Source organism: Nicotiana tabacum, chromosome 17 (genome assembly GCF_000715075.1).
Source record: "Nicotiana tabacum cultivar K326 chromosome 17, ASM71507v2, whole genome shotgun sequence".
In the NCBI taxonomy this organism is placed as follows: domain Eukaryota; kingdom Viridiplantae; phylum Streptophyta; class Magnoliopsida; order Solanales; family Solanaceae; genus Nicotiana; species Nicotiana tabacum.
The window spans coordinates 90,863,942-90,887,297 of record NC_134096.1 but is presented as its reverse complement, the minus strand read 5'-3'; the positions used below and the strand labels follow the sequence as shown (position 1 = coordinate 90,887,297).

At 36.3% G+C, this 23,356-nt stretch overlaps 3 protein-coding genes across 3 annotated transcripts; 1 reads left to right on the top strand and 2 right to left on the bottom strand.

The window, feature by feature from the left end:
* Nucleotides 1–5,361: 5,361 nt before the first annotated feature.
* On the bottom strand, nt 5,362–7,565 carry LOC107814732 (putative pectate lyase 18). Its single transcript, XM_016640183.2, has 4 exons — nt 7,366–7,565; nt 6,920–7,284; nt 6,309–6,829; nt 5,362–5,924 (listed from the first exon to the last, which is right to left on the bottom strand). The coding sequence occupies exons 1-4, from the start codon at nt 7,470–7,472 to the stop codon at nt 5,700–5,702; spliced, it is 1,218 nt and encodes a 405-aa protein (XP_016495669.1). The 5' UTR covers nt 7,473–7,565; the 3' UTR covers nt 5,362–5,699.
* A 5,404-nt stretch (nt 7,566–12,969) lies between these two features.
* Nucleotides 12,970–16,080, bottom strand: LOC142171970 (uncharacterized). The gene is made up of 7 exons (XM_075235704.1): nt 15,475–16,080; nt 15,046–15,299; nt 14,667–14,802; nt 13,871–14,005; nt 13,690–13,810; nt 13,305–13,556; nt 12,970–13,202 (listed from the first exon to the last, which is right to left on the bottom strand). Exons 1-7 carry the CDS (start codon nt 16,078–16,080, stop codon nt 12,970–12,972), a joined length of 1,737 nt encoding a protein of 578 aa, XP_075091805.1.
* Nucleotides 16,081–21,856: 5,776 nt separating this feature from the next.
* Nucleotides 21,857–22,694, top strand: LOC107814730 (uncharacterized). Its single transcript, XM_075235703.1, has 2 exons — nt 21,857–22,159; nt 22,350–22,694. The coding sequence occupies exons 1-2, from the start codon at nt 21,857–21,859 to the stop codon at nt 22,692–22,694; spliced, it is 648 nt and encodes a 215-aa protein (XP_075091804.1).
* Nucleotides 22,695–23,356: the final 662 nt, after the last annotated feature.

The following is a 23,356-nucleotide window of genomic DNA, read 5'->3' as shown; positions in this document are numbered from 1 at the left end:
GCGCCCACCTGGAGAACGAGGGAATTCATTTCAGCTTTAAGTAATCAGGCGCCCACCTGGAGAACGAGGGAATTCATTTTAGGTTTTAAGTCAACATCAGGCTCCCACCTGGAGAACGAGGGAATTTATTTTAAGTTTCAAGTCATCAGGCGCCCACCTGGAGAACGAGGGAATTTATTTTCAGTTTTAAGTGATCAGGCGCCCACCTGGAGAATGAGGGAATTTATTCAAGTTCTAAGTCATCAGGCACCCACCTGGAAAATGAGGAAATTTATTTCTGTTTTAAGTTAGCACAGGCGCCCACCTGGAGAATGAGGGAATATATTTCAAATTTTTAAGTAAGCAGGCACCCACCTGGAGAATGAGGGAATTTGTTTTAATTTTCAAGTCATTATCAGGCGCCCACCTGGAGAACGAAGGAATTTATTTCAAGTTTTTAAGTCATCAGGCGCCCACCTGGAAAATGAGGGAATTCATTTCTATTTTAAGTCAGCACAGGCGCCCACCTGAAGAATGAGGGAATTTATTTCGAGTTTTAAGTCATCAGGCGCCCACCTGGAGAACGAGGGAAGCCATTTGAGGATTCAATTCAAGTTAGAAGTAGCAGAAGCTCACCTCAAGAATGCGAGCTGACAGTCCGAGATGACCAAAGGAAGAAGTCTCGATCCAGAATAAAAGAAAAAAAAAAAAAGGAAAAAAGAGCGTAAGCCGATGAAAGACATGAACTGCTCAAGACATGGCTAAATATACGAGCACTGCATGTCCGGTCTTGATCCGAAGAAGCTGTAGAAGAATGAATCAGCACCTGCGGTTAGCAAGCAGCAAGGTTCAAATCAAAAGTCTGCATGAAGAACCATTCAAGCCTCAAGATCAAGCTTCAGAAGACTTATAGATAGGAATCTTGTAACTCATAGCTGACAGGCTTAGTTAGTCTTTTTCATTTTTTTTTTATTTTTGATGTAATAACAGGACCGCAGACCGGAACCTCGACGGAACGGTATCTCACTCGACTCCTCAACCCATCATTCCATCACTCCCCTTGAACTACACGCAATCTGATTCCCTTATGACCCGGGATATATAGGCTGTCCAGAACCAGGACTCGGTTGCACCCTTTCCTTTGTTTATTTTCCCTTTTGAATAAAGATTTGGTAAAACATTAGTCACATGGCTCACTTTTGTCTTTGCCTGAAAACTCTTCATGTTCCCAAGCAAAGAGGGGCAGCTGTGAGCACCTAATTTTTTACCATACTTGTGATTTTTCAACACTTTTTAGTATGTAAATAATTTTAAGTTTAATCTACATATTTTAACCTTAACTTCATTTTTAGTAGGTTTTATTTAAGAAAATTAAAAATCACAAAAATTATATGTTCTTGATTTTAAAATATTTAGCTAGTATTTTTATTTTACACTCTTAAAAAATATATATTAATTAAAGCAAGAGTCAATGAGTCATTTCCATGTGGCAAGATTCTTCCTTATCTTTTGTAACAAACTCACATGCTCTCTCAAAAAATGTACATGCCCATACACGCTCTTTTTCTTGGCCACTAATTAATCCCTATACCTAGACCTATATATTTTTCACTCACCCAATACAAAAAGAGGAGAGATCTGAAAACACAGAGAATAGAGGAGAGACGAGAAACATAGAGGAATTCGGGCAGAGAGAAAAGGGGATTCTAGGTTTCTTGTTTTCAATTTTTTCCAGATTCTTTTAGGCTAGCAAAAAATTCCAGAAAACCAAAAATACAAAAAAATATATTTTCAGTTTCTTCTATTTGAATTTTCGTTTCCAAAAAATGGTTGAAGTTGAGTGATTACGTTGAGGATTGAAGCCGACTTGAGTTTCCGTTCAAGGTATTCGGCCGAGGTCGAGTTTTGCCGGTCTGAACTCTCGTGTCATCTCCATAGCTGTTTGGTTTGAATTTCGTCACTGTTTCGTGCATACAATTGGTCCGAGCATATATTTGTACTCACTATTTCACTCGTTTAAAGAAAGCACATCTCAGGTGCATTTTTTGACATCCTTCTCTTCTATTTTCGTGAGCTTACATGCTTGTGAATTTTTTGTCGAGTTGATCGTGTGAGCTGATGTTATTTCACCTTAACATAGTTTAGTCTCATCTATGCTTCCTGTGTTGGATCTCTTGAGTTCAGATCAATTGCTCTTGGTTGAAAATTGCAGCAATCGGCATGTCCTCTTCGCTTAGTAAATCTGTTTGTTATTGATTTCCCTGTGCCATAGTTTAATTAGTTTAGATCACAAGTTGATAGTGCAGACTAGTGTTCGGATTCGAAAGAAGTAGAATTAAAATATCACGTTCGCTAATTTATCGCTTTAATTAAGTCCTTCGGCAAAAATAGATAGTTTCAAGTTTCGTTTTGGATTCAGTTTGTTATTTGAAGTTTCCTAGTTTGAAATTAATTTCTGGATCTCTGTGTGGGGAAGTTTCTTTTGTTTCTTCTCAGATAGCGTTTTCAAAAGAAATTGAACAAGATTTTTATTTGAGGCTTACATATCACCGTTGAAATCCACCAATGCAACTACTATGCTTCTTCTGAAAAACTATTTCCATTTATGCTTAGATTGAGTCCACACTTTGATTTTGAAGTCAATACAACACTTCAGTTAACTAATTTTTTTGGGATTTAAAGTGATTTTTCATGGATTACATTTTATTTTATTTGGTTGATTTGGTTTGAAGCCTTTCTAACTCATTGATCAAGATATATGTTCATTCTACTTCCTGCTAAGTCGAATGATGATTAACAACACTCGTGGGTCACAATTATTAAGATAGTGCATTCAGTGATTAATATTGTTAAGTATGTGTTACTCTTATCTGTTAGGCCAAATTTAGGCAGAAACTATGTGAATTGTTTATGTTTTGTTCACCCGTTTTGCCTAGAGTTCATTAATCTCAAAGCCTTAGGAAAATATTTAAACTCATGAACATCGTAACTTGCCTTAGGCGTGATTAATAAATAAATCATCGTGACTATGGGTACGGTTCCCATGGCATAGTCATGATACGTAATCCCCAATTCGGGTGTGCATTTCATGTGGCCCGATCATAACTTCAAACAATAACTAAAATAAACATGTCGTGAATCGCGGGTGCATTTCATGTGACGCGGTTTGCAATATGTACCAAAACGATAAGTGTACGACATCGTGACTTGTTCCAGAAATAATTCCATAAATAATTAAAAGCGGTTAAAAAGTAAAAATGCACAATAGGCTTTAAATGTGTAATAAATCAGATAATTAGGCCAAGTATTAATTGTTAAGCGACCGTGCTAAAATCACGAAACTCGGGAGTGCCTCACACCTTCTCCCGGGTTAACAGAATTCCTTACCCGGTCTTCTATGTTCGCGGACCATAAATAGAGTTAAATTTCCTCGATTTGGGATTTAAAATAAACCGGTGACTTGGGACACCATAAATTATCCCAAGTGGCGACTCTGATTTAATAAATAATCCTATTTCGAATATTGTCACTTTAATTGGAAAAACTCCCTTATCCCCTGTCCCCGCGGGAAAAAGGAGGTTTGACAGTCTATGGGGACAAGAGCCCTTTTAAACTTAACTAGAAACTCTAGTAGAGAATGCTTCCTCGTCAATGGGACCTAAGTAGCCTGAATCTAAATTATATATTCGAATTTCAAATACCAGATTATTATAAATTAAAAAAAGAATTTCAAGAATCTAACGACACCACCAAGTTCACGGTTTATATACCAATGACAAGCGGAAAATACCTATAATCCAACTTCAAATATAAAATATTCAAATATTTGCCTAGCTGGAGGATGAACTGAAGTTTACTGGGTCCTCTCTTTGCGCCTTCTCTTCGCATATCAGGAAAAAATTATAAAAAGAAAATGAAAATGATCATATTAATTAAGCCATAATTTTTGGAAGATAGAGCTTTTTCTTACACCAGAGTTTTTCTTCCAGAATCTATCTATGACTATTATGCTTGTTAATATAATTTAATCTAGACCTTTGAAATTTAAATATAACAAATGCCACTCATTCAAACATGTACTCGTGAAATTTCTTTTTTTTTTTTTAAGAAAAAAAAATTCAATGAGTAGGAGCTAGATCAATTTACTTAACTTAACAAACATATAAGGGTGTGAAGGGTTGTGCTGATTTTGGGCAGGTCAAAATGGGCCGAGTCAATAAATGAGTTGGTCATTGACCCACCCAAAAGTTACTTGGGCTGAGATAAGCTAGGTCAAGATGGACTAAAATTTGGTTCATAGCCCAACACGCGCAATTCTTACCAAACTTTAATTAAAGTGTATTATTTTCTTACGAATTGCTTAATTACTAAATAAGACTTCTTTTCTTTTGTTAGGGTCATATATAACATATCAAACAAAAAAATTATTTTTAAGATATTTAACAAAGTTGTCTGTGTATCAATTTGGGCTGAAAATCAACCTAACTTTATATGGATTAAAATTGGGTTGGGTCAAGATCGACCGAGTTCAATAGTAGAAGGGTCTGAGCGGCCCAACATTGAACAGATTAGACGGGTTGAATAAGTTTGGGCAATAAGAAAGCAATAGAAATACATATGTAGCAGTTCATTTAGCTTACTAATTAAATATTTTGATGCCTTCACTTCTAGCATAGCAGGTGGTTCTTAATCCACAAGTGATTCATGTTGTCAAAACGTTGAATTATCAATAATAATGTCGAAAGTGATCGTTCATTCCTTTTGTAGCAAATGGCCATTTCCATGATTGACGGAAAAAAGCTAAGAGAGGAAGGAAAAAGGAAAAAGTATTGCAAGGGTTGATAAATAAGGTGGGAGTAAATTTTGCTCACTGTTGCAGTGTAGACTTATGACTTGCCAGTGCTGAACGGACCAATCAATTTCTTTTAATTTGCCACACTTTTTGGTCACTGTGCCTAAATTGACCACTGCAGTCGTAGAAATCCCATGCATGTTCTCATTTAACATCGGATGATACCCCAAAAATACCCATGCGTCACATTAGGCGTCACTGATGATCCACACAGGCTAAGCGTTAACCGATTCAAGTCGGAGGGAAGTGGTGTTTCCGGTGGCGGACGGGTGAGTAACGCGTACGAATCTGTACGAACCTGCTCTTGGGAGGGGAACAACAGCGGAAAATAGTTGCTAATACCCCGTAGGTTGAGGAGCAAAAGTTTAACCGAATTAAAAAAAATTCGGTGTAAACATAAATTCTTTAAATATGAATTCTGAATTCACTTCTTTTTTACCATGCATTTGCAGGAGAGTATATATTTGTGAAGACTTTTTTCTAAAATCACGAAATTGGGGCACCAAAGATCTGGTTTAAAAAGTCGTTAAGCATGCAAAAATTCGTGATATTACGAGTGAACACTTAGTTGCTGTTTCAACTAACATATTAGGGGGAAACAAAGATAACCACTCTATTGGTAGAGTTATCAAGAACAAACTTACATAGGTTAATACTTAATAGTTTGTCCTTGGAAAATTCATGATAAAAAAAAACGATGAAATATAGTTTGCAAAAGGGTACTCCATATTTTGACACTCCGTACCACTTTCAGCTTAGTAATACCACTACTTTCACTATCATCATCTAGTAATTACGACTCCCTCTTTTAAAATAATTGTAGTGGCAGCTTGGCCAAATATTTTGAAAATTTTAGTTCCGTCTCTGACTAGCAGCGAGAACTTATTTTGCAGTTGAGAGGACCGGCGCTTGTGGTCATGGATCCAACCAAGGTAGAAGGCCTTGCACTTAAGCTTGATGCCCTAGCATAAGTAGAAGATGATGCACCTGCACCTGTTTGCCTGAAATAGGCACCATTTAACATCAAGTCACCTTCTGACCTCCAGTTCCAGCTTCTCCACTCACTTTCTGGTGCATCCTCATGCTTTGTCACCTGTTAAATTTTCAACTATTTAGTGTAATCTCGCGGAGTTTAGAAAGGATTTTTAAACTATCATGTCACTAAAAAAAAAGACAATTACATGTAACCGTTCAAAAGAAAAGGTGGGAGCCCTTGAAAATTAAAATAGATAAAAAATCACTTATATTAGGTAATGGAACAACATTACTATACCATATGCCTGGTAGTACTGTAGTACGTAAATTTTCTCTTCTCCTACTTATATAAGTATATATTCTTTCTGTTTCATTTTATGTGACGTGGTTTAGAGAATAAAAGTTAGTAATTCAGCATATTTTTAATATATTTCAAAAATCGAGATAAAAGAAAAATTATTAAACAGTAAAATTATCACATAAAGTGAAACATATGGAGTACCTCTTTGTTGAATTTCTGATTGGGAGCAAGAAACCTGTTGCCTTGACTATTAATAGTAGGGGCAGCACTACCACCAATGGCATACATTTCCCAGTGGGTGTAGTCATTGTTCACCACATGGAAATAACCATGTCTACACCTCGGCATTCTCTGCACCAACCCTTCACCAAAATGATTAAAGGCAACTGTAACTTGCATGCCTTTGTCCTGCGTAAAAGAATCACTATGCCCCAATAACATGACCTTATCATGATGAGTAAAGTAGTTGTTAGAAATGGTAATTGCTGTGGATCCATGAATTGCATCAATTAGACCGTCGTGGCAATTTGACAAGGAGCAATGATCTACCCAAATATTCTTTCCTCCGAAAATTGAAATGCCGTCTCCGTCGGAAACATCCCACCATCCGGAATGGTGCGGTGAGTCCCTAATGTTGCCGTTACCACTCTGCTTGCAGTCGTGTATATTAATCCCGTGTATAATAATGTTCGTGCTGTAATGGATTGTAATGCAAGGACCACCTGAAATAGTCGTGGAGTAACGTATTCAGTCATTATAAGAATTAAAAAGGTTAAACTCGTCAAATTTTAAATTCTGGATCTGCTTCTGACCTGATATGTGAACGCTGGTGCCTCGACCGTCTATGGTCTTGAAAGAGTTCATGACAAGTTCTTGCTTGAGCTGAATGACCATGTCTCTTTTGAAAATGATCCACAAAGGCTCATCTTGTATAACCGCATGTCTAAGGGTTCCGGGCCTGGGGTTGACTGGGTCATCGTTTCCTGAGTCAGTGACCACGTAAATTCTTCCATTTCTTCCTCCAATAGCATTCTTTCCAAAGCCAATGGCACAATCAGCTAAACGCTGGCGATTTTTCTCCCAATTGGGGTCACAACGCCAACAATCATCAATCGGATTTCCTGTTCCACACGACAAATAGCCCAAGTTCCTCCTTGTCAATGAAGCATTGATGCTCCTGCTCAAAACAACAAGAATTAGTAAGCAAAAATAATACTATGAACATAAAAATTTAGGTCACTAGTGACATTTGTTTTACCTATGAACTTCTTGTACCACAAGCTCTGGATCTTGGATTGAAGAAACAAGTAGTGGGGTTAGAAGTAGTGTGACAAAAAGAACAAATATGAAGAGAAGGCTTGACATTTTAATGGGGCTAAACTATAAAGGAGAGCCCTATACTAAGATAAGTACTAAAGTGTTTTTTGTTTATTGGTGTTGAGATGAGTAAAAGACGAAGAGATGGGGCAGGGCTTATAAAGCAGGGGAAAGCCGGGAAGAATGGCGTGATTAAACTAGAGGTGGGCCACACTTGATCATAATTTCAGATGATGTTTTGCTTCGATTCCCACTTGGTAGTTTTTGATCGTTAGGTTAGTTATTTTTTTTCCCCTAGTTTCCCATCGCATATGGTATTCGTATTCGGTTCTATTAAATTTAAGGAAAAAGGTTAAAATTGTCCTCGAACTATCGAAAATAGCTCAAATATACCCTTCGTTTGTTTTTGGTACCAAATTTATCCTCGTCGTCTAAAAATTAGACCATTATTGCCCTAAAAACTAACGGCCGTCACATCATCTTTTGGACATACTTAAATATTACGAAAAAAGGGTCAAAACTGCCCTCAAACTATCGAAAATAGCTCAATTTTATCCTCCGTTTGTGTTTGATACCAAATATGTCCTTGCCTTAAAATCTAACGGCTGTCATATAAGCTTTTGGACCTATTTAAATATTATAATCATGTTGACATGCCAGTACAACATGACCCAAAAAAAAAACTTCTCCACCCGCAAGAACTCATGTTTTGCGAGGGGTTGCTGCATTTCCCGTGAAGGCGCAGTGAAGCACTTCAGGTGGCCTGCTAGCTAGGCTAGTGAGGAGGGGAAAGATTAGGTGGTGTCTAAAAAGTGTATCTTTTTATGAGATTTTGGGTCTAGGTCTTATTTGCCGTCGGTCTTCTTTTCTTTTCTATTGATGACGGCCGGAAGTGGAAGGGTATAGTATTTTAGAGGATGGTCTCATTCTAATAGTTTTCGAGTTCTTTATAAGAGTTGTTTTTAAGAGGATATATCTCTGCAACTAATTTGTGACATTTTTGAGCTATGAGCTTGGATAGCTAGCCATGGGAGTATTGCAATATGCAGCTTTTGTTGTTCTCCACTATTTTTGTGATAAGATTTCTGATTTTAAGTGAAAAAAGTTGGTATTTTATTTTTTGTATAGTATATTGGATTTTTTTTACAGATTTGTGAATCTTAAGAATAGCCCAACTATACTTCTCATAATAAGATTGGTGTAGCTTTAATTATTTGGAAGGAGCAACACTTAGATGAGTCAACGAATGAAAATGGAGAAAGAAAATTTATTCGTGGGGGCTTTTGTCAAGATGGAGGATCGTCTGTTGGAGATAGACTTGTGTTGTTCACATGAACTCATGTGTCGGCCGTTAGTTTTTAGGGCAGTAATGGTCCAATTCTTAGACGTCAATGACATATTTGGTACCAAACACAAACGGAGGATATAATTGAGCTATTTTCGATAGTTCGAGGTCAATTTTGACCATTTTTTCGTAATATTTAAATATGTCCAAAAGCTGATGTGGCAGCCGTTAGTTTTTAAGGCAATAATGGTCTAATTTTTAGACGTCGAGGACAAATTTGGTACAAAAAACAAACGGATGGTATATTTGAGCTATTTTCGATAGTTCGAGGATAATTTTGACCCTTTTCCGTTAAATTTATGTTCGCATTTGAAAATCCCACATTGGGGGATAATGTGCTTTCTAACAAAGACAACCTCGTTATAATTCAGGTTAAGATGATAGAATACTTACCACTCAAACACCATCCTTATTTGTAGGATAATTTATACTAATTCCTATTAAAAAATACAAAATAGAAAAAAATACTCCCTTTTCTCTTTCTTATCCTCTGTATTCAAAAGCCTATTGTATTTAGCATTCCAGTATTCAATGTTTGCCTTCCCACCCCGTTGAAAAAAAAGATACAAGCACATGACCCATCTTTAGTAGAGATTAGTATAAAGTAGAAACTGACATTGCATGTGATTACGGCGACCATAATGGTAATTGGTAAACGAAGAATTTGATTATGCTGCGTCTGCTTCTGAATTCTAAACTCGTGGGGGATTTAAATAACAACAATTATTTTCAGCATTTCAATATTTTATACTCAACAGCAGCTACAGGTGACTGAAAATTTGCCAGCAATCTAGTTTTTATATTGAGCTAGATTAATAAGGTGTCCTATGGTTGTTTTTTTTTTCAAACAAAAAAAATGATTTATTCCTTTAGAAGAATGCAACATCATAAAGGGGTTATTAGAAATAACACGTTTTTATTTACTTAATAATTAACGTTAACACATTATCTATGATACAATAAAAGTGTTTTACACTCTTTTAGATTACTAGTGTATAATTAATGTAGACACTTACCTCTAGGTGGTTTCAAATGATGTGATTGAATAAATATTGGCCGAATAACCTAAAAATCACCTTAAACTTGACACGAATTATTAGTTACACTCCTAAACTATTCGTGCTCTTAATTACCCCACTGAACTTGGCCTTTTGAGAGAAATTACCTCCATGGACGCTGATGTGGCGAAGAGTATGGGTACACTCTCTTTTAAGTGCGTGGGAGTGAAGAAAAATTGAAAAATCAGCTTCCAAGTAGGTTATTTTTTAACTTTTAATTGTCATATAATCATATATAATGATTTATTTGTTACAACTATGTATTTCTTCTTGCTTCATCTTAACATATAATGTGGACTTTAGTCTAACTTTTACTCTTTTTAATTTCTTCTATAGATATAATGTCTATTTGTTCCAACTGCATATTTCTTCTTTTTTTTGGGCCGAATTTGTAAAAGTTTGGTTGGAACTCCATCATTTTAGCTAAATAGAGAACTTTTAGGAAAAATAATGGAGTACTAGTTGTGTATTTTCTGTTATTTTTTTCTTTATATATAATGTCTATTTATTTTAATTGTGTATTTTTATTTTCGAGTCAAATCAGTAAACAAAATGGCGACAACTCCATTATTTTTTACCAAATAAAAAGGTATAGCCAAAATAATGAACTTGCAATTGTACACTATTTTTATTTCTTCTTTTGATGCGATGACTATTTATTTCAACTGTGTATTTTACTTTTTCCAGTAATATCTGTAAAAACATATATTTTAGAGCTCCATAATTTAGAGCTATATAAAAAATTATAGCCAAAATAATAAAAATCAAACTATGTATTTTTTTATATCTTTTTAGATGTCTTGACTATTTATTTCAACTGTATAAATCTTTATTTCAGGTCAAATTTAAGAAACAATAACTAAAACTTTATTATTTTTAGCCAAATAAAAAAAATTAGCCTAAATAATGTAGTTGTAGCCATGTTTTATTATAAATATTATTCGAAAAAGATTATCTAAAAATGTAACACACTTAAAAAGGTATAAAATATATTTTATTTTTCAAAAAATACCACATGAACAGGAAAACCCACATGGCATACGAGTGCATGCCACTTTCCTAGGATAAGATCGTCGAAGGGGATAACATTTTTGCCATAAATATTCTTTAAATCACGAGGGAAAAATAAATGCTAATAAAGTCAGCTGCCATGCTGTTATATATGGACGGCAAATCATTTCTCTTTGTGACATTAATTACTACTCCCTCCGTTTATTTTTACTTGTCCACTATGAACTTTATACACCTCTTAAAAAATAATAAATGAAATGCATAATTTACCATGATACCCATATTAATTGATGTATATTTTTAATGAATTTGAAAAAAATAATTTGAGATGAGTAATTAATATTATGGGTATAACAGGAAAATAAATATTGTCTTCTCTTGATATGCTAAAAGTGACAAGTAAAAGTGAAAATCTATTTTTATAATACTGGACAAGTAAAAGTGAACGGGGGAGTAGGTGATAAAGTGATTTCAGAACTGTGTCCAAATATGTTTCCACATTTTAATCCACAATATATTTTCCTCACGAAAACAACATGTACTCTAAATAAAACTATAATGTGTTGTTTGATAGAATGTATTAGGAAAAATAATACTATATGTATTCGCTCCTTTCGACCTGATCTCCCAAAAAGAATCTCCTGTGACTTCATCCTCCCCTTTTGTTCATAATTAAGCTCTTCTTCACCAAGTGTTTTGACTTTTTAGTAGTGTTTTTCAACCTATGTATAACTAATACCTATATTAATTATACATCCTATTCAGTACTACTCTTATACATAGCAAACCATGACATTAGAAATACCATAATTTTTAATACATAGATAAGCATGTATAAAGATAGAACTACCCTTTCAGGACTAGTTCCAAATCCTTTCGAAAGAATATGGAGGGTATTTTATAAAGAAATAATTTTAAAAAATAAATATGCAATACATGTAATTTTTAATACATCAAATCAAACAGTCGATTATAAAAAATTACAGTATAACTAATCCTAGCTAACTTCTCCTAACATTATTAATCCCAATATTATTAATATATCATATTCAGTACTATTATTATATGTCCTACCAAACAACCCCTAAATATGTAAACTACTAAACAAGAAGCAACTGAAGGGATACTTACTGTTACAGGGCCAATTGTTCGCAAACGGCACTGCACGGCAGCAGTCTGACACTCAAGCCACTCAGCCTTATTTTTTCACTCACAGTTTAGGACTTAGAATATTTTCAGACTTGTAAAACGAAAGCAACAAATACAATACGGGTAAACACTCAACCTTTTATTATTCTCACAGAATATACAAAGGAACTCAGTTGCAAGGCTCACATATGCTTTCTTCCTTAGCTAACGAAATACAAAATATATAAAGAGGCTGCCAATGGCAGGTTACAAGGGGAGCAGTTGCAAAGGGGCAGTTATATGGGTGTGCCTCTCACATGCCAGGCCTATAAACAAACACAAAACACTTAGCCACTATCTAAAGCACTTTCCACGAAATGAGCCCATCTTCAACACTTCAAGCCAACTGCCACATGTATACTGCACATGGCTTAACTTCCGCAGCACATGCACAACACACTTCTTTGCAGTCACATGTTTCGCACACTTGTTCCATAGCTTTGGCCACACTTTGTCTTAGCCTGCCTTGATTGTCTTTTGTACCATGCCTCATACATATAGATCATGACAATATTATTGTCATAGCCTTGCCTTCCTACTGATCTGCACGCATGCCTTAGCCAAGTGCCATGCGCCTGCCTTTATTTGCCATAGTCGTCGCCCAAAACCAAGGCTGCATTGCCATCACTCAAGGCACCTCGTTCAACTAAACTACCCAAGACCATGCACTAACTTAGGCACACTCCCAGCTCCGCACATTGCTTGCAAACGTCCGCACGAACCCATGTCAAGGGATAATGTATAAGTCCTTGGTATTGGTTCTACCCGACATCCGTCACGTCTCAACATTAAGGGCTAACAAACCACCCCCACTAGTTGAACTCGACATCCTCATCGAGGCTGACTTCAAGTAGTCCTCTATTTGTTGTTCATATTGCCACAATGAAGTACCCTTTTCCCAAGTTGCATATGCCTAGGGCTTTCCTTTCCATTGAATCAGTAATTATGTCCGCCTATTCTTCTTATGCATCCCAAGAATTCGATGGTCAAGAATCTTATCAATTTCTTTCTCAAGCTGAGTGGGCATCTTAGGAGGAGCTCTCTTTATTTTGTGTATGTCCGGATCTTCAGGATCTTCAACGTAAGGCCTTATAAAACTCACATGGAAAGTCGGATGTATCTTCATTCTTTCAGGTAGCTTCAATCGGTAAGCAACTTCACCAACTTTTGCAGCAACTTCAAAAGGACCATCAAACCTTGAAACCAAGGCTCTATGTATAACTCGAATGTCAATCTTTTTCCAAATCTGCAGAGTTTTAACAGCATCGTATCACCCACTTTGAACTCCAAGGGGCATGTTCCTATCAGCATATTTCTTCATTCGTTTCTGGGCCTTTGTCAAGCTATCTGTTGCTTCCTTGATCATAGCTTGCTTATCCCATCCATAGTGGTAGGCAACTGGACGTTTACCCCCAGTCTTTTGTTGTGCAATCGCTGTTGGTTGTGCAGGATGCTTCTCCAAAACAATCTCAAACGGACTCATCTCTGCTCCTGAAGACTTGTGCAAATTATAGAAGAATTGTGCACAATCTAGCAAAATTTGTCAAGTTGCGTTGACTAGTAATCCCAAAGTGCCTCCAGTATTCCTCTAACAAATAGTTAATTTTCTCGATTTGGCCATCAGTTTGGGGATGATTCGCCATTGATAACGTCAAGTTCGTACCCATAAAGTTGAACAAATAAGTCCTGAACCGGCCTGTAAATCGAGCATCCCTGTCACTAATAACATCCTTTGGCATTCCGAAAAGTTTAACCACATTCTTGATGAACAATTCAGCAAGAACCTTTGAAGGACATTATGTAGGGGCAGCAATAAAAATAACATATTTAGAAAACCTGTCAACCACAACAATGATCGACGACAAACCATTAGCCTTAGGGAACCCGCTGATAATGTCCATTGAAATAGATTTCCATGGTTCTTCTATAATAGGCAGAGGTTGTAGCAAACCTACATCCTTTTGCTCAGTTTTATCAATCTGACACACAAGGCAACTCTTAACATAAGCTTCCGCATCATGCTCCATCTTGGGCCAAAAGTAGTATCGGGACAGTAGGGCCATCATCCTTCTAGTTCCTGCCTGACTAGCCCATAGAGTATCATGCGTCTCCTTCAACAGTTCGTGATGCAACCCATCACCAAGTGGCACTACGATTCCCCCCTCCCCCCCAACATAGAGGAGATCGTCCTCGATCCAGTACTGCCTTACCGTCCCTTCCCTCACATGATTCATTATTTTGATGTACAATGGATCATTAGCAGCACACGACTTGATTTTATCAAGAAAATCATATTCAAGTCGAGTAATGGAATAAACAGCAGCAAATACCTCTTTCCGACTCAATGCATAGGTAACTTGGTTGTGTCTTCCCGGCTTATGCTCCCAAATAAAATCATATTCTGCCAAGAATTCTTGCTAACGTGCTTGCTTCGGACTTAGATTTTTCTGTGTCTTGAAAAATGTATTAGCCAGACTATCCGTACTCACGACGAATTTAGTTCCCATCAAGTACACCCGCCAAATCTGCAAGCAGTGGATTACATCAACGATTTTTTTTCATAAGCCAAATATCTTTGCTCCGCTTTATTCGACTTTCTACTTTCAAACGCCACTGGGTGGCCTTCTTGTACCAACACACCTCCAACAGCCTTGTCGGAAGCATCAGTATGAATTTCAAAGGGCAGTTCAAAATCTGGAAGCCGCAAGTAGTTTCTGAGGCAATAACTTCTTTCAGCATGTCAAATGTGCCACTACATTTTTCAGACCACGCCCACCTAGCATTTTTCTTCAACAAATCAGTTAAAGGAGTAGCTTTCTTTGAATAGCTAGCAATGAACTTCCGATAATAATTTTCTAACCTAAGGTAAGATCTCAACTCTTTCACATAATTAGGCGCGTGCCACTCCACAATGACCTGCACCTTTTTCGGGTCCATTCGCACTTGATTCTGGTTCACCAAGTGCCCAAGAAATTTGATCTCTTATCTAGAAAAGTTACACTTCTCCATTTTCACATACAGTTGGTACTCCATCAAACGAGACATCACCTTAATTAAGTGTGAGATATGTTCATCCAAAGTCCGACTATAGATGATGATGTCGTCTAAGTAGACAACGACAAAGTCATCCAAGTATTCATACAACACATCATTCATCATGTTGCAAAAAGTAGCAGGGGCATTTGTCAACCCGAACGGCATAACAAGAAATTCATATGAGCCATACCCTGTAACACATGTAGTTTTAGACTCATCACCTTCAGCTATCCATACCTGCCAATAACCAGGCGTTAAGTCAAGCTTTGTGAACCAACAAGCCTTGCTCAATTTGTCCATCAAGTCTTGTACCAACGAAAATGAATATTTGTTATTTACAATCACTTTATTCAATGCCCTATAATCAACACACATACGAAGCGTCCCATCATGTTTTTTTTTAAAATAAAACAGGTGCACCAAATGGAACTTTTGATGGCTGAATTAGTTCCGCATCAAGCAACTCATTCAATTGTTTTCGCAATTCAGCCAACTCTTTTGTCGCCATCTGAGAAGGAGGTTGAGCAGGGGGCATAGAACCCGATGACAACTCTATCTTGTGATCAATAGCCCTCCGTGGTGGTAAATTCTTAGGCAATTTAGGTGGCATCACATCAGAAAAGTCACTCAATATTGGAGCGACACAGTCCGACACTTCAACCTTCACATCAGGCTTTACCTCAACTATATCAGCAAGGAAAGTATCATCTCCCCTTTTTAGACCTTTTTCAACCATCATGGCAGAAACTAATGAAGCCATCCGTTGAGTTTCTTCTTTCCCATAAGGATGAACAACTTTCACAAAACCAGGAGCTATTTCATGTATGATCATCACTCCGTCCAAGTGGGGCATTAGAACAAAGCGATTTTTCTGCATAAAGTCGATTCCAAGGATTACCTCAAAGTCCTCTGGTGGAATCACCATCAAGTTAACTTTCCTCTTCCAGTTCCCAACAGACATAGGAACATTGTAAATCATACCCACAAAAGCTTGAGTTTTAGCATTCACACTCTTCATGTAAGAGGGACACTTGCTCACATTCAACCCATATTTATGCGCCAACCTTACCGAGACAAAGGTGTGAGTAGCTCCCGTATCTACCGTTGCTATCACACCCTTCTCTCTAATTTTTATTTCAATGTGCATCAGTAAAGAATGAGGGTTGGTTTTGTCACTTGTACCATTAAGTAATGAAATGACATTCAATAATTGCAAAGGGTTCACTAAGGTAGCAACTTCTTTACATTCTCCTTCCCGATTGTTTTCTATAGCAAGCAAAGAATTAACTAGTTTCTGGTTTGGGTAGATTTTGGCAATATGAGGTCCACCGCAAGTCTAGCAACCATCGTCCTTTTTGTTAGTGTTGCCTTTGTTTCTAGCAGATCCGTCAACAACAACCTTGCCCTTTTCCACAATTTCTTTTCGAACTTCTTTCTTCTACTCCCCTTTCTTCTCTACCTTTTTCTTAGGTTTATGTCCAGCATTAACGAAGTGAATTCCTTAATGTAGTCACGAACTGTTCTGGTCTGCCACAAGCATTTCAAGTGATCCTTAGCAAGCCAAGATGTGTTGTTAGGCAAGAATTGGTCTTTCATTTCCTTCCGGAGTTTCTCCTACATATCAATCTTGGGTCTGCTCGCACTTTCTTCATCAGCCATGCGAGTTCTCCACCATAATTTTGCATCTCCCATCAGGTATATGCTTGTTATGGTTACTTTCTCCCCGATCGGAATCTTGGCAACAACAAAATATTGCTCCATATCACATAGAGAGTTCTCCAATTCTTTAGCATTTTGCGTTCCACCAAATGCCTTCGGTTCCGGGATCTTAACCTTGGAACGTTCTTCACTGCCCTAGCCAGAAGCAACCAAAGTCCTTCGAAGAACAACAATTTCTAGGTTAAGAGTTTCATTTCCTTTTTCAAATCTTCAACCTGAACATTCGTGGCCTCACACATTTGTTGAATAGTTTCACGAAACTGATTCAACCCTGCCTTTAGACGATAGATCTCAGTAATTAGATCTTTCAAATCCAAAGGATCGTCAATCACATCAATCAGCGCCTCCAACTTCTTCCCACGATCACACAAGTTTGAAGTGGAATTTCCTCCGGCCATGGTCCCAAATCACGAGCAAAGTTCTGATATCAGTTGTTACAGGGCTAATTCTTTGTAGACGATACTGCACAGCAGTAGCCTGACACTCAAGTCACTCAGCCTTACCTTTTTTCTCATAGTTTAGGACTTAGAATATTTTCAGACTTGTAAAACGAAAGCAACACACACAATTACGGGTAAACACCCAACCTTTTATTACTCTCGCAGAATATACAAAGGAATTCAATTGGACGGCTCACACATGCTTTCTTCCTTAGCCAACGAAATACAAAACATATAAAGGGACTACCAATAGTAGGTTACAAGGGGAGCGGTTACAAAAGGGTAGTTACATGGGTGTGCCTGGCATGTGCCAAGCCTATAAACAAGCACAAAACACTTAGCCACTATCTGACGCACTTCCCACGAAATGAGCCCATCTTCAGCACTTCAAGCCAACTGTCATATGTGCACTGCACATGGCTTAACTTCCACAGCACATGCACAACACACTTCTTTGCAGTCACATGTTTCGCACACTTGTTCCACAGCTTCGCCCAAACTTTGTCTTAGCTTGCCTTGCTTTGTCTTTTGGACCATGCCTCACACATATAGCTCATGACAATGTTCTTGTCACAGCCTTGCCGTCCCACTGATCCGCACGCTTTCCTTAGCCAAGTGCCATGCGTCTGCCTTCATTTGCCATAGTCGTCGCCCACAACCAAGGTTGTCTTGTCATCACTCAAGGCACCTTGTCCAGTTGACCTGCCAAGTCCATGCACTAACTTAAGCACGCTCCCAGCTCCGCACATTGCTTGCCAACGCCCACACGAACCCATGCCAAGGGACAATGTACAAGCCCTTGACATTGGTTCTGCCCGACATTCGTCATGTCTCAACATTAGGGGCTAACACTTACCTATCCTGAGTATTTACAGCTAATAAACGGTTAATCTTAAGAACTAGTAAATTAATTAAAGTGGAAAAATATACTTAAATCTAGATGACACATTTTGCTTATTGAGAGTCAATTTGACAAAATTTTGAAGCTAAATTTGATTAGTTTAACTCAGTATTTTAAAATTAAAATATAAATATTCAAAAACTATACTAAAAGTATTGTAAGTTGTAATTTTTCTCATGTCAATACGATAAATAAAATTTTTAAATGTTGATCAAACTTCATACAATTTGATTCTCGATAAGTGAAATATGTCATCTAAATTAAAAAACTTATGTCATCTAAATTAAAATAGATGAAGTATTATTTAACCATGGATAGATGAAGTATTATTTAACCATGGATAAATGTTAAGAAGTGCATATATAGTTTATCGAGAATTGAGCGGGGTAACATTTTGTCACACGAGCCGAAATAAGAGGCATTTCTTCCATCAATTAAGGTTGATGCTAGTGATATAAAACCAAACTCACGACAAAACTAAAACTTCTTTGTGTGAATATTGACTGCTTTATTTTTGCTGTTTTTGTTTTTCCACTCGTGCAACCATTTTTGCACTTTAGTTAGTTTTTTGGAGTAGTTAATTAGGTATAATTTAATGAACTATAGTGATTATAATTAGAAAACACTATTGTCTTTCAAGTTTTAAGCACCAAATAGTCCCGCATAAAAACAAAACTAAATTCACTATAGTCAACATTAACGACAACATGATAAGTTTTGGTGACCTTTTCCCCAATTTTCCTGGAATTAGAGGGTTATGTCCAAAGGTTAAAAAAGGGAGTTTTTTGTTATCTAAAATACGGGCAGTATGATTGTTACTAGCGTTTAAACAAAAAGTAAGACCGTAAGTCAAAATAATCGGTTGGTTGACATGCACCAATTGTAATGCTTATGGCCCACATATCCTTTCACTAATAAAAATAAATTTCTCTATTTATTTTTTTTGACAAAGTCTATTGAGATAAGTGAATTTAGACAATTTAGAGTATTCAAATTGGCCCATATAATTAGGAATTAGCCATTTCCAAATCCAATCCGCCTAAACTTGAAGGAGTTGAAAATTATACTTTTATGTACTAAATTTAATGCCACTAATGGTACTCTGGACCAATGTCATGAATCTTGAAAGTAGAAGGTCCTAGACGAAAGGGATTAAGTTCCATCTAAATTTTTCCTAGTAGATTGTGGACGAGAAGGAAGACGGTGGTAACTATCCTTGATCGGTAGTAGAACGACAGAGGCGAATACATGATTTATATATTATGAGTTTAATTTTAGGATTCTATCACATGCCATTTCATTTATAGAATCTAAAATCTATTAGTTGTACTTATTTATATACTCTAATACTCTAAAATATGAGTGTAGAGTCTTCATTTTCTCCCACAGGCCACGGGGTAAAAGTTGACTTGGACAAGTAATTGCAACTTAGATTATACAGCACAGATTTGTAAGATAGTGTTCAGGGTAGGGGTAAGGTCTGCGTACACACTACCCTCCCCTAACCTCACTAGTGGGATTATACTGGGTTGTTGTTGTTCTTGTTCATTGAGAGAAGTTCATTTGTAGCCACTAGGGCCAAATTTTTATCACCTGATAGCCACAAAATAACCCATACAAGTCATAGCCTAAAATCAATAACAAAGGCTAGCAACTGAAAGTTTTGAAACCATACGCTCAACGCAAATCAAAAGGAAATCACTCCTAATCGATTTTGTATCCTAAATTCATGCCTTAATTATGGAATCTTCAACCCCCAAGAAGTATAAAAGTCGCCTAATTATTCACATTGTCAATTAAATTCTAGGGGTTCGGAAGAGTAAACCTAGAGCAGAGCTCCAAAAATGTCATGCTGAAATTCTCAATTTTTGCACAATTGCGGCCTACAATCAGCTTAATAGAATTGAGATTAGAAATTGATACAAAATCGACAAACTCAATTAATGTCTATGGAGATTGTGAATGTTGGAACTACTATTCTAATTTTGATTTCGATTTTACTTCAACACAGTGGTGAGTGGGTAAGTGAGAGTAAATTTATTAATTTTCTTGTTAATGGCGTGTTGATCAATTCGGACTGTAGCTATGAGTATTTTGTTGATGAGATATACAAGCAATTGGGTAGAGATTCAATTACAAGTGCGATGGAGATAAAATATACAATGAAGGATGGCTATGTAGCAATTCCAATATACAATGATATGAGTGTGTGCTTGTATATGGAGATGAAAAAGAAAAACTTCGATATCACTGAATATCCATTATGCATAACGTTGAAAACGGTGTGTTCAAATGCCGAATGCTCATATTCAAGTTCATACTTGGGTGGTAACTTACTCGGAACAACTTCAGCTGGTTTACAATATTAGAACGTAGAAGAAGTACACAGAACTGATATTGTTGAGATGATGAATAACCATGGAAAAGAAGACAAAATTGAGATAATAAAGGGAAATTGTATAATAGACAATCCATAACATGAAAAAATTGCAGAAGGTCAGTTATATTGGGACAAAGATGCACTCATTAGTGTAATAAAGCACAACGCAATACGAGAAAAATGTCAATTTATAGTGGATAGATCATCTACAACAAGGTATGATTTCTATGTATGAGATTGCACTTCTCTGTAAGTTTGTGTATACTGCTTGTATAAAAAATATATAATTATTGTATAATGAGATTGCATATGTATACTGCTTGTTTATTTGAGACACAAGTGTAAAAATAGGTATTGTATATCTGAAAAAGTGCATTATCATAACACTATATTTTAAATAGGTATTGTCTTATATGCGTGGATAAAAGTTGCAAATGAAGTCTTAGATCTTCAAGTCTACACAAATCAAATGTCTTCAAGGTTAGACAGTTCAATGATGTTCACACTTTCCCAAAGACGAGTAGACTATTTTCACAACGTCATGCTACTTCATCAGCCATTGCAAAGATGATTTGCAACAAATATGCCAATCCAAAAATAATATACACTCCGGCAGACATCATGAGCGACATGAAAAAATAATATGGGATTAATATGAGTTATGTAAAAGCTTATAGAACAAAAGAAAAGGCGCTTGAACTGCTAAGAGGGATACTACGCAAATCTTATAGTAAACTGCTGGGTCACTTGTATATGACAAATCCTGGTTCTGTCACAATGTTACATAAATCAAATGACGGACGCTTCATGTATGTTTTTGTCGCACTAAATGCATCAATCATAGGATGGAAATACTGCTACCCTATTGTAGTGGTTGACGGGACATTCCTTAAATCATCACACAGGGGGACAATGTTAACAGCTAGCGCACAAGATGCGGCAGGTGAATATGTCGCAGTCTCGTATAATAATTATATATGGTATAGATAGTTGTTATTCGTGTATAACAAAAATAACATGTGAATACTTTCTTATTTGCTTAACCAGATAAAACTTTTTCACTAGCATATGTTGTTGTCGATTCTAAAAATAATGCTTCCTAGGAATGGTTTTTTGAAATGTTTAGACAGGCTTTTGGGGAAAGGGAAAGGATGTGCATCATATCCGATCGTCATGCAAGCATATTGAGGGGTGCTTCGATTGTGTATCCGGAGGTATCTCACTGTGTATGCATCTTCCATCTTTGGAGTAACATAAAAAGCAGTTCAAGAAGAACCATGACCGGCTGAGGGAAGTATTTTTTGCAATGTCCAGAGCATACAAAATTGAAGATTTTAATTGCCTTATGCAAGAGATGGACAGGATTGACAAGAGGGTAAGGGGTTACTTGTTCCAAGTTGGTTATGAAAAGTGGTCCATAGTGCATTCCACTGTTAATATATCCATGGTGATGACTTCAAATATTGACGAGTCACTCAATGCAAGAAACAAAGAGGCAAGAGAGCTACCAATCATGAGTTTGCTAGATTACATGATGAATTTGGTTATGGAATGGAATAATATAAATAGAATGACTGCAATGAGTACAGTTACTGGCCTAGGAAAAAAATATAACGAAGTACTGAAGGAAAATAGCAGTTTGTTGCAGAAGATGACGGTAAATATTTCTTTATCATGTATTACTTCATACGCCTAAATAACATACTTTAATAAAAGTGCATTAATACTTATCATATCCTTATTTTACTAATGATATCTATTTAAATTTAGGTGAGGCCTTCAACCGATTATGTATATGTAGTAACGGATGCTGAACAAAGGTGGAACATAGTCTGCATGCAAAAAAGGGATTTCAAGTGGATGAGATTCCTTATCCACATGCTATGGCAGTATTAGACTACACACACATAGAAGCACCCAAATATTATTCTGCCTATTACACCAAGGAATACTTCAAGAAGACATATGAAGTGTCAGTTAATCTACTTCCAGATGAAACTACATGGGACCTTCCAACAGAGGTGTTAGATAATGTGGTCCTACCACCGATAGTGAAGGGCAAATCAGGAAGACTGATGAAGTCGCGACGCAAGGGACTTTATGAATATTTGTATACTGAAACAGCTACCTGTGCACTGTATGGAAAACAAGGACACAACAAAAGAACATGTAGGAATGCTCGAGACAACTAGTAGATATTGCTACAATGATTTAGCATTTTGTAACTCTTTTCCTTGTGAATGTTACAATTAGAATATTGGAAAAATAATGAGATTTGCAATCAAATTCTCTCTGATGTATAAAGATACTACTTTTTGTCGTAATGAAAGTATTAGTAGAAGTTTTATTCCAAATACTATTATGGATGTCACTATATAGATGTCAATATACAAAATATATACAAAAAAAGACTGTCACTATAAACTATACAAAATAGACTGTCACTATACAATTTATATATAAGACTGTCACTATATAAAAAATATACAAAATAGGATTTGTATATTTATACAAAAGAAAAATAGACCGTCACTATTGTATATACAATTTACATACAATAGACTATTATGGATGCCACTATATAGATGTCAATATACAAAATATATACAAAAAAACTCACTATAAAAAAATTATATAAAAACTATACAAAATAGACTGTCACTATACAATTTATATACAATAGATTGTCACTATATAAAAATATACAAAATAAACTGTGACTATACAAAAAATATATAAAGTATATGTCACTATAAAAAAAATATACAAAATAAAATTTGTATATTTATACAAAAAAAAACAAAAATAGATCGTCACTATCACTATACAAAATATATACAAAAAAGACTGTCAC

Bases quoted from the DNA above. Each gene is read 5' to 3' on its own strand.
- LOC107814730 (XM_075235703.1), top strand. From the start codon at position 21,857: ATGGACAGGATTGACAAGAGGGTAAGGGGTTACTTGTTCCAAGTTGGT. The intron at 22,160-22,349 runs GTAAATATTTCT...CATGCAAAAAAG, and splicing joins GTTTGTTGCAGAAGATGACG to GGATTTCAAGTGGATGAGAT.
- LOC107814732 (XM_016640183.2), bottom strand. From the start codon at position 7,472: ATGTCAAGCCTTCTCTTCATATTTGTTCTTTTTGTCACACTACTTCTA. The intron at 7,285-7,365 runs GTAAAACAAATG...TGTTTTGAGCAG, and splicing joins GTGGTACAAGAAGTTCATAG to GAGCATCAATGCTTCATTGA. The intron at 6,830-6,919 runs GTCAGAAGCAGA...CGACTATTTCAG, and splicing joins CACCAGCGTTCACATATCAG to GTGGTCCTTGCATTACAATC.
- LOC142171970 (XM_075235704.1), bottom strand. From the start codon at position 16,080: ATGAAGAGTGTGAATGCTAAAACTCAAGCTTTTGTGGGTATGATTTAC. The intron at 15,300-15,474 runs GTTTTATTTTAA...GGTTATTGGCAG, and splicing joins AAGTTCCATTTGGTGCACCT to GTATGGATAGCTGAAGGTGA. The intron at 14,803-15,045 runs GTATGTGAAAAT...GAAAAATGCTAG, and splicing joins CGTTTGATGGAGTACCAACT to GTGGGCGTGGTCTGAAAAAT.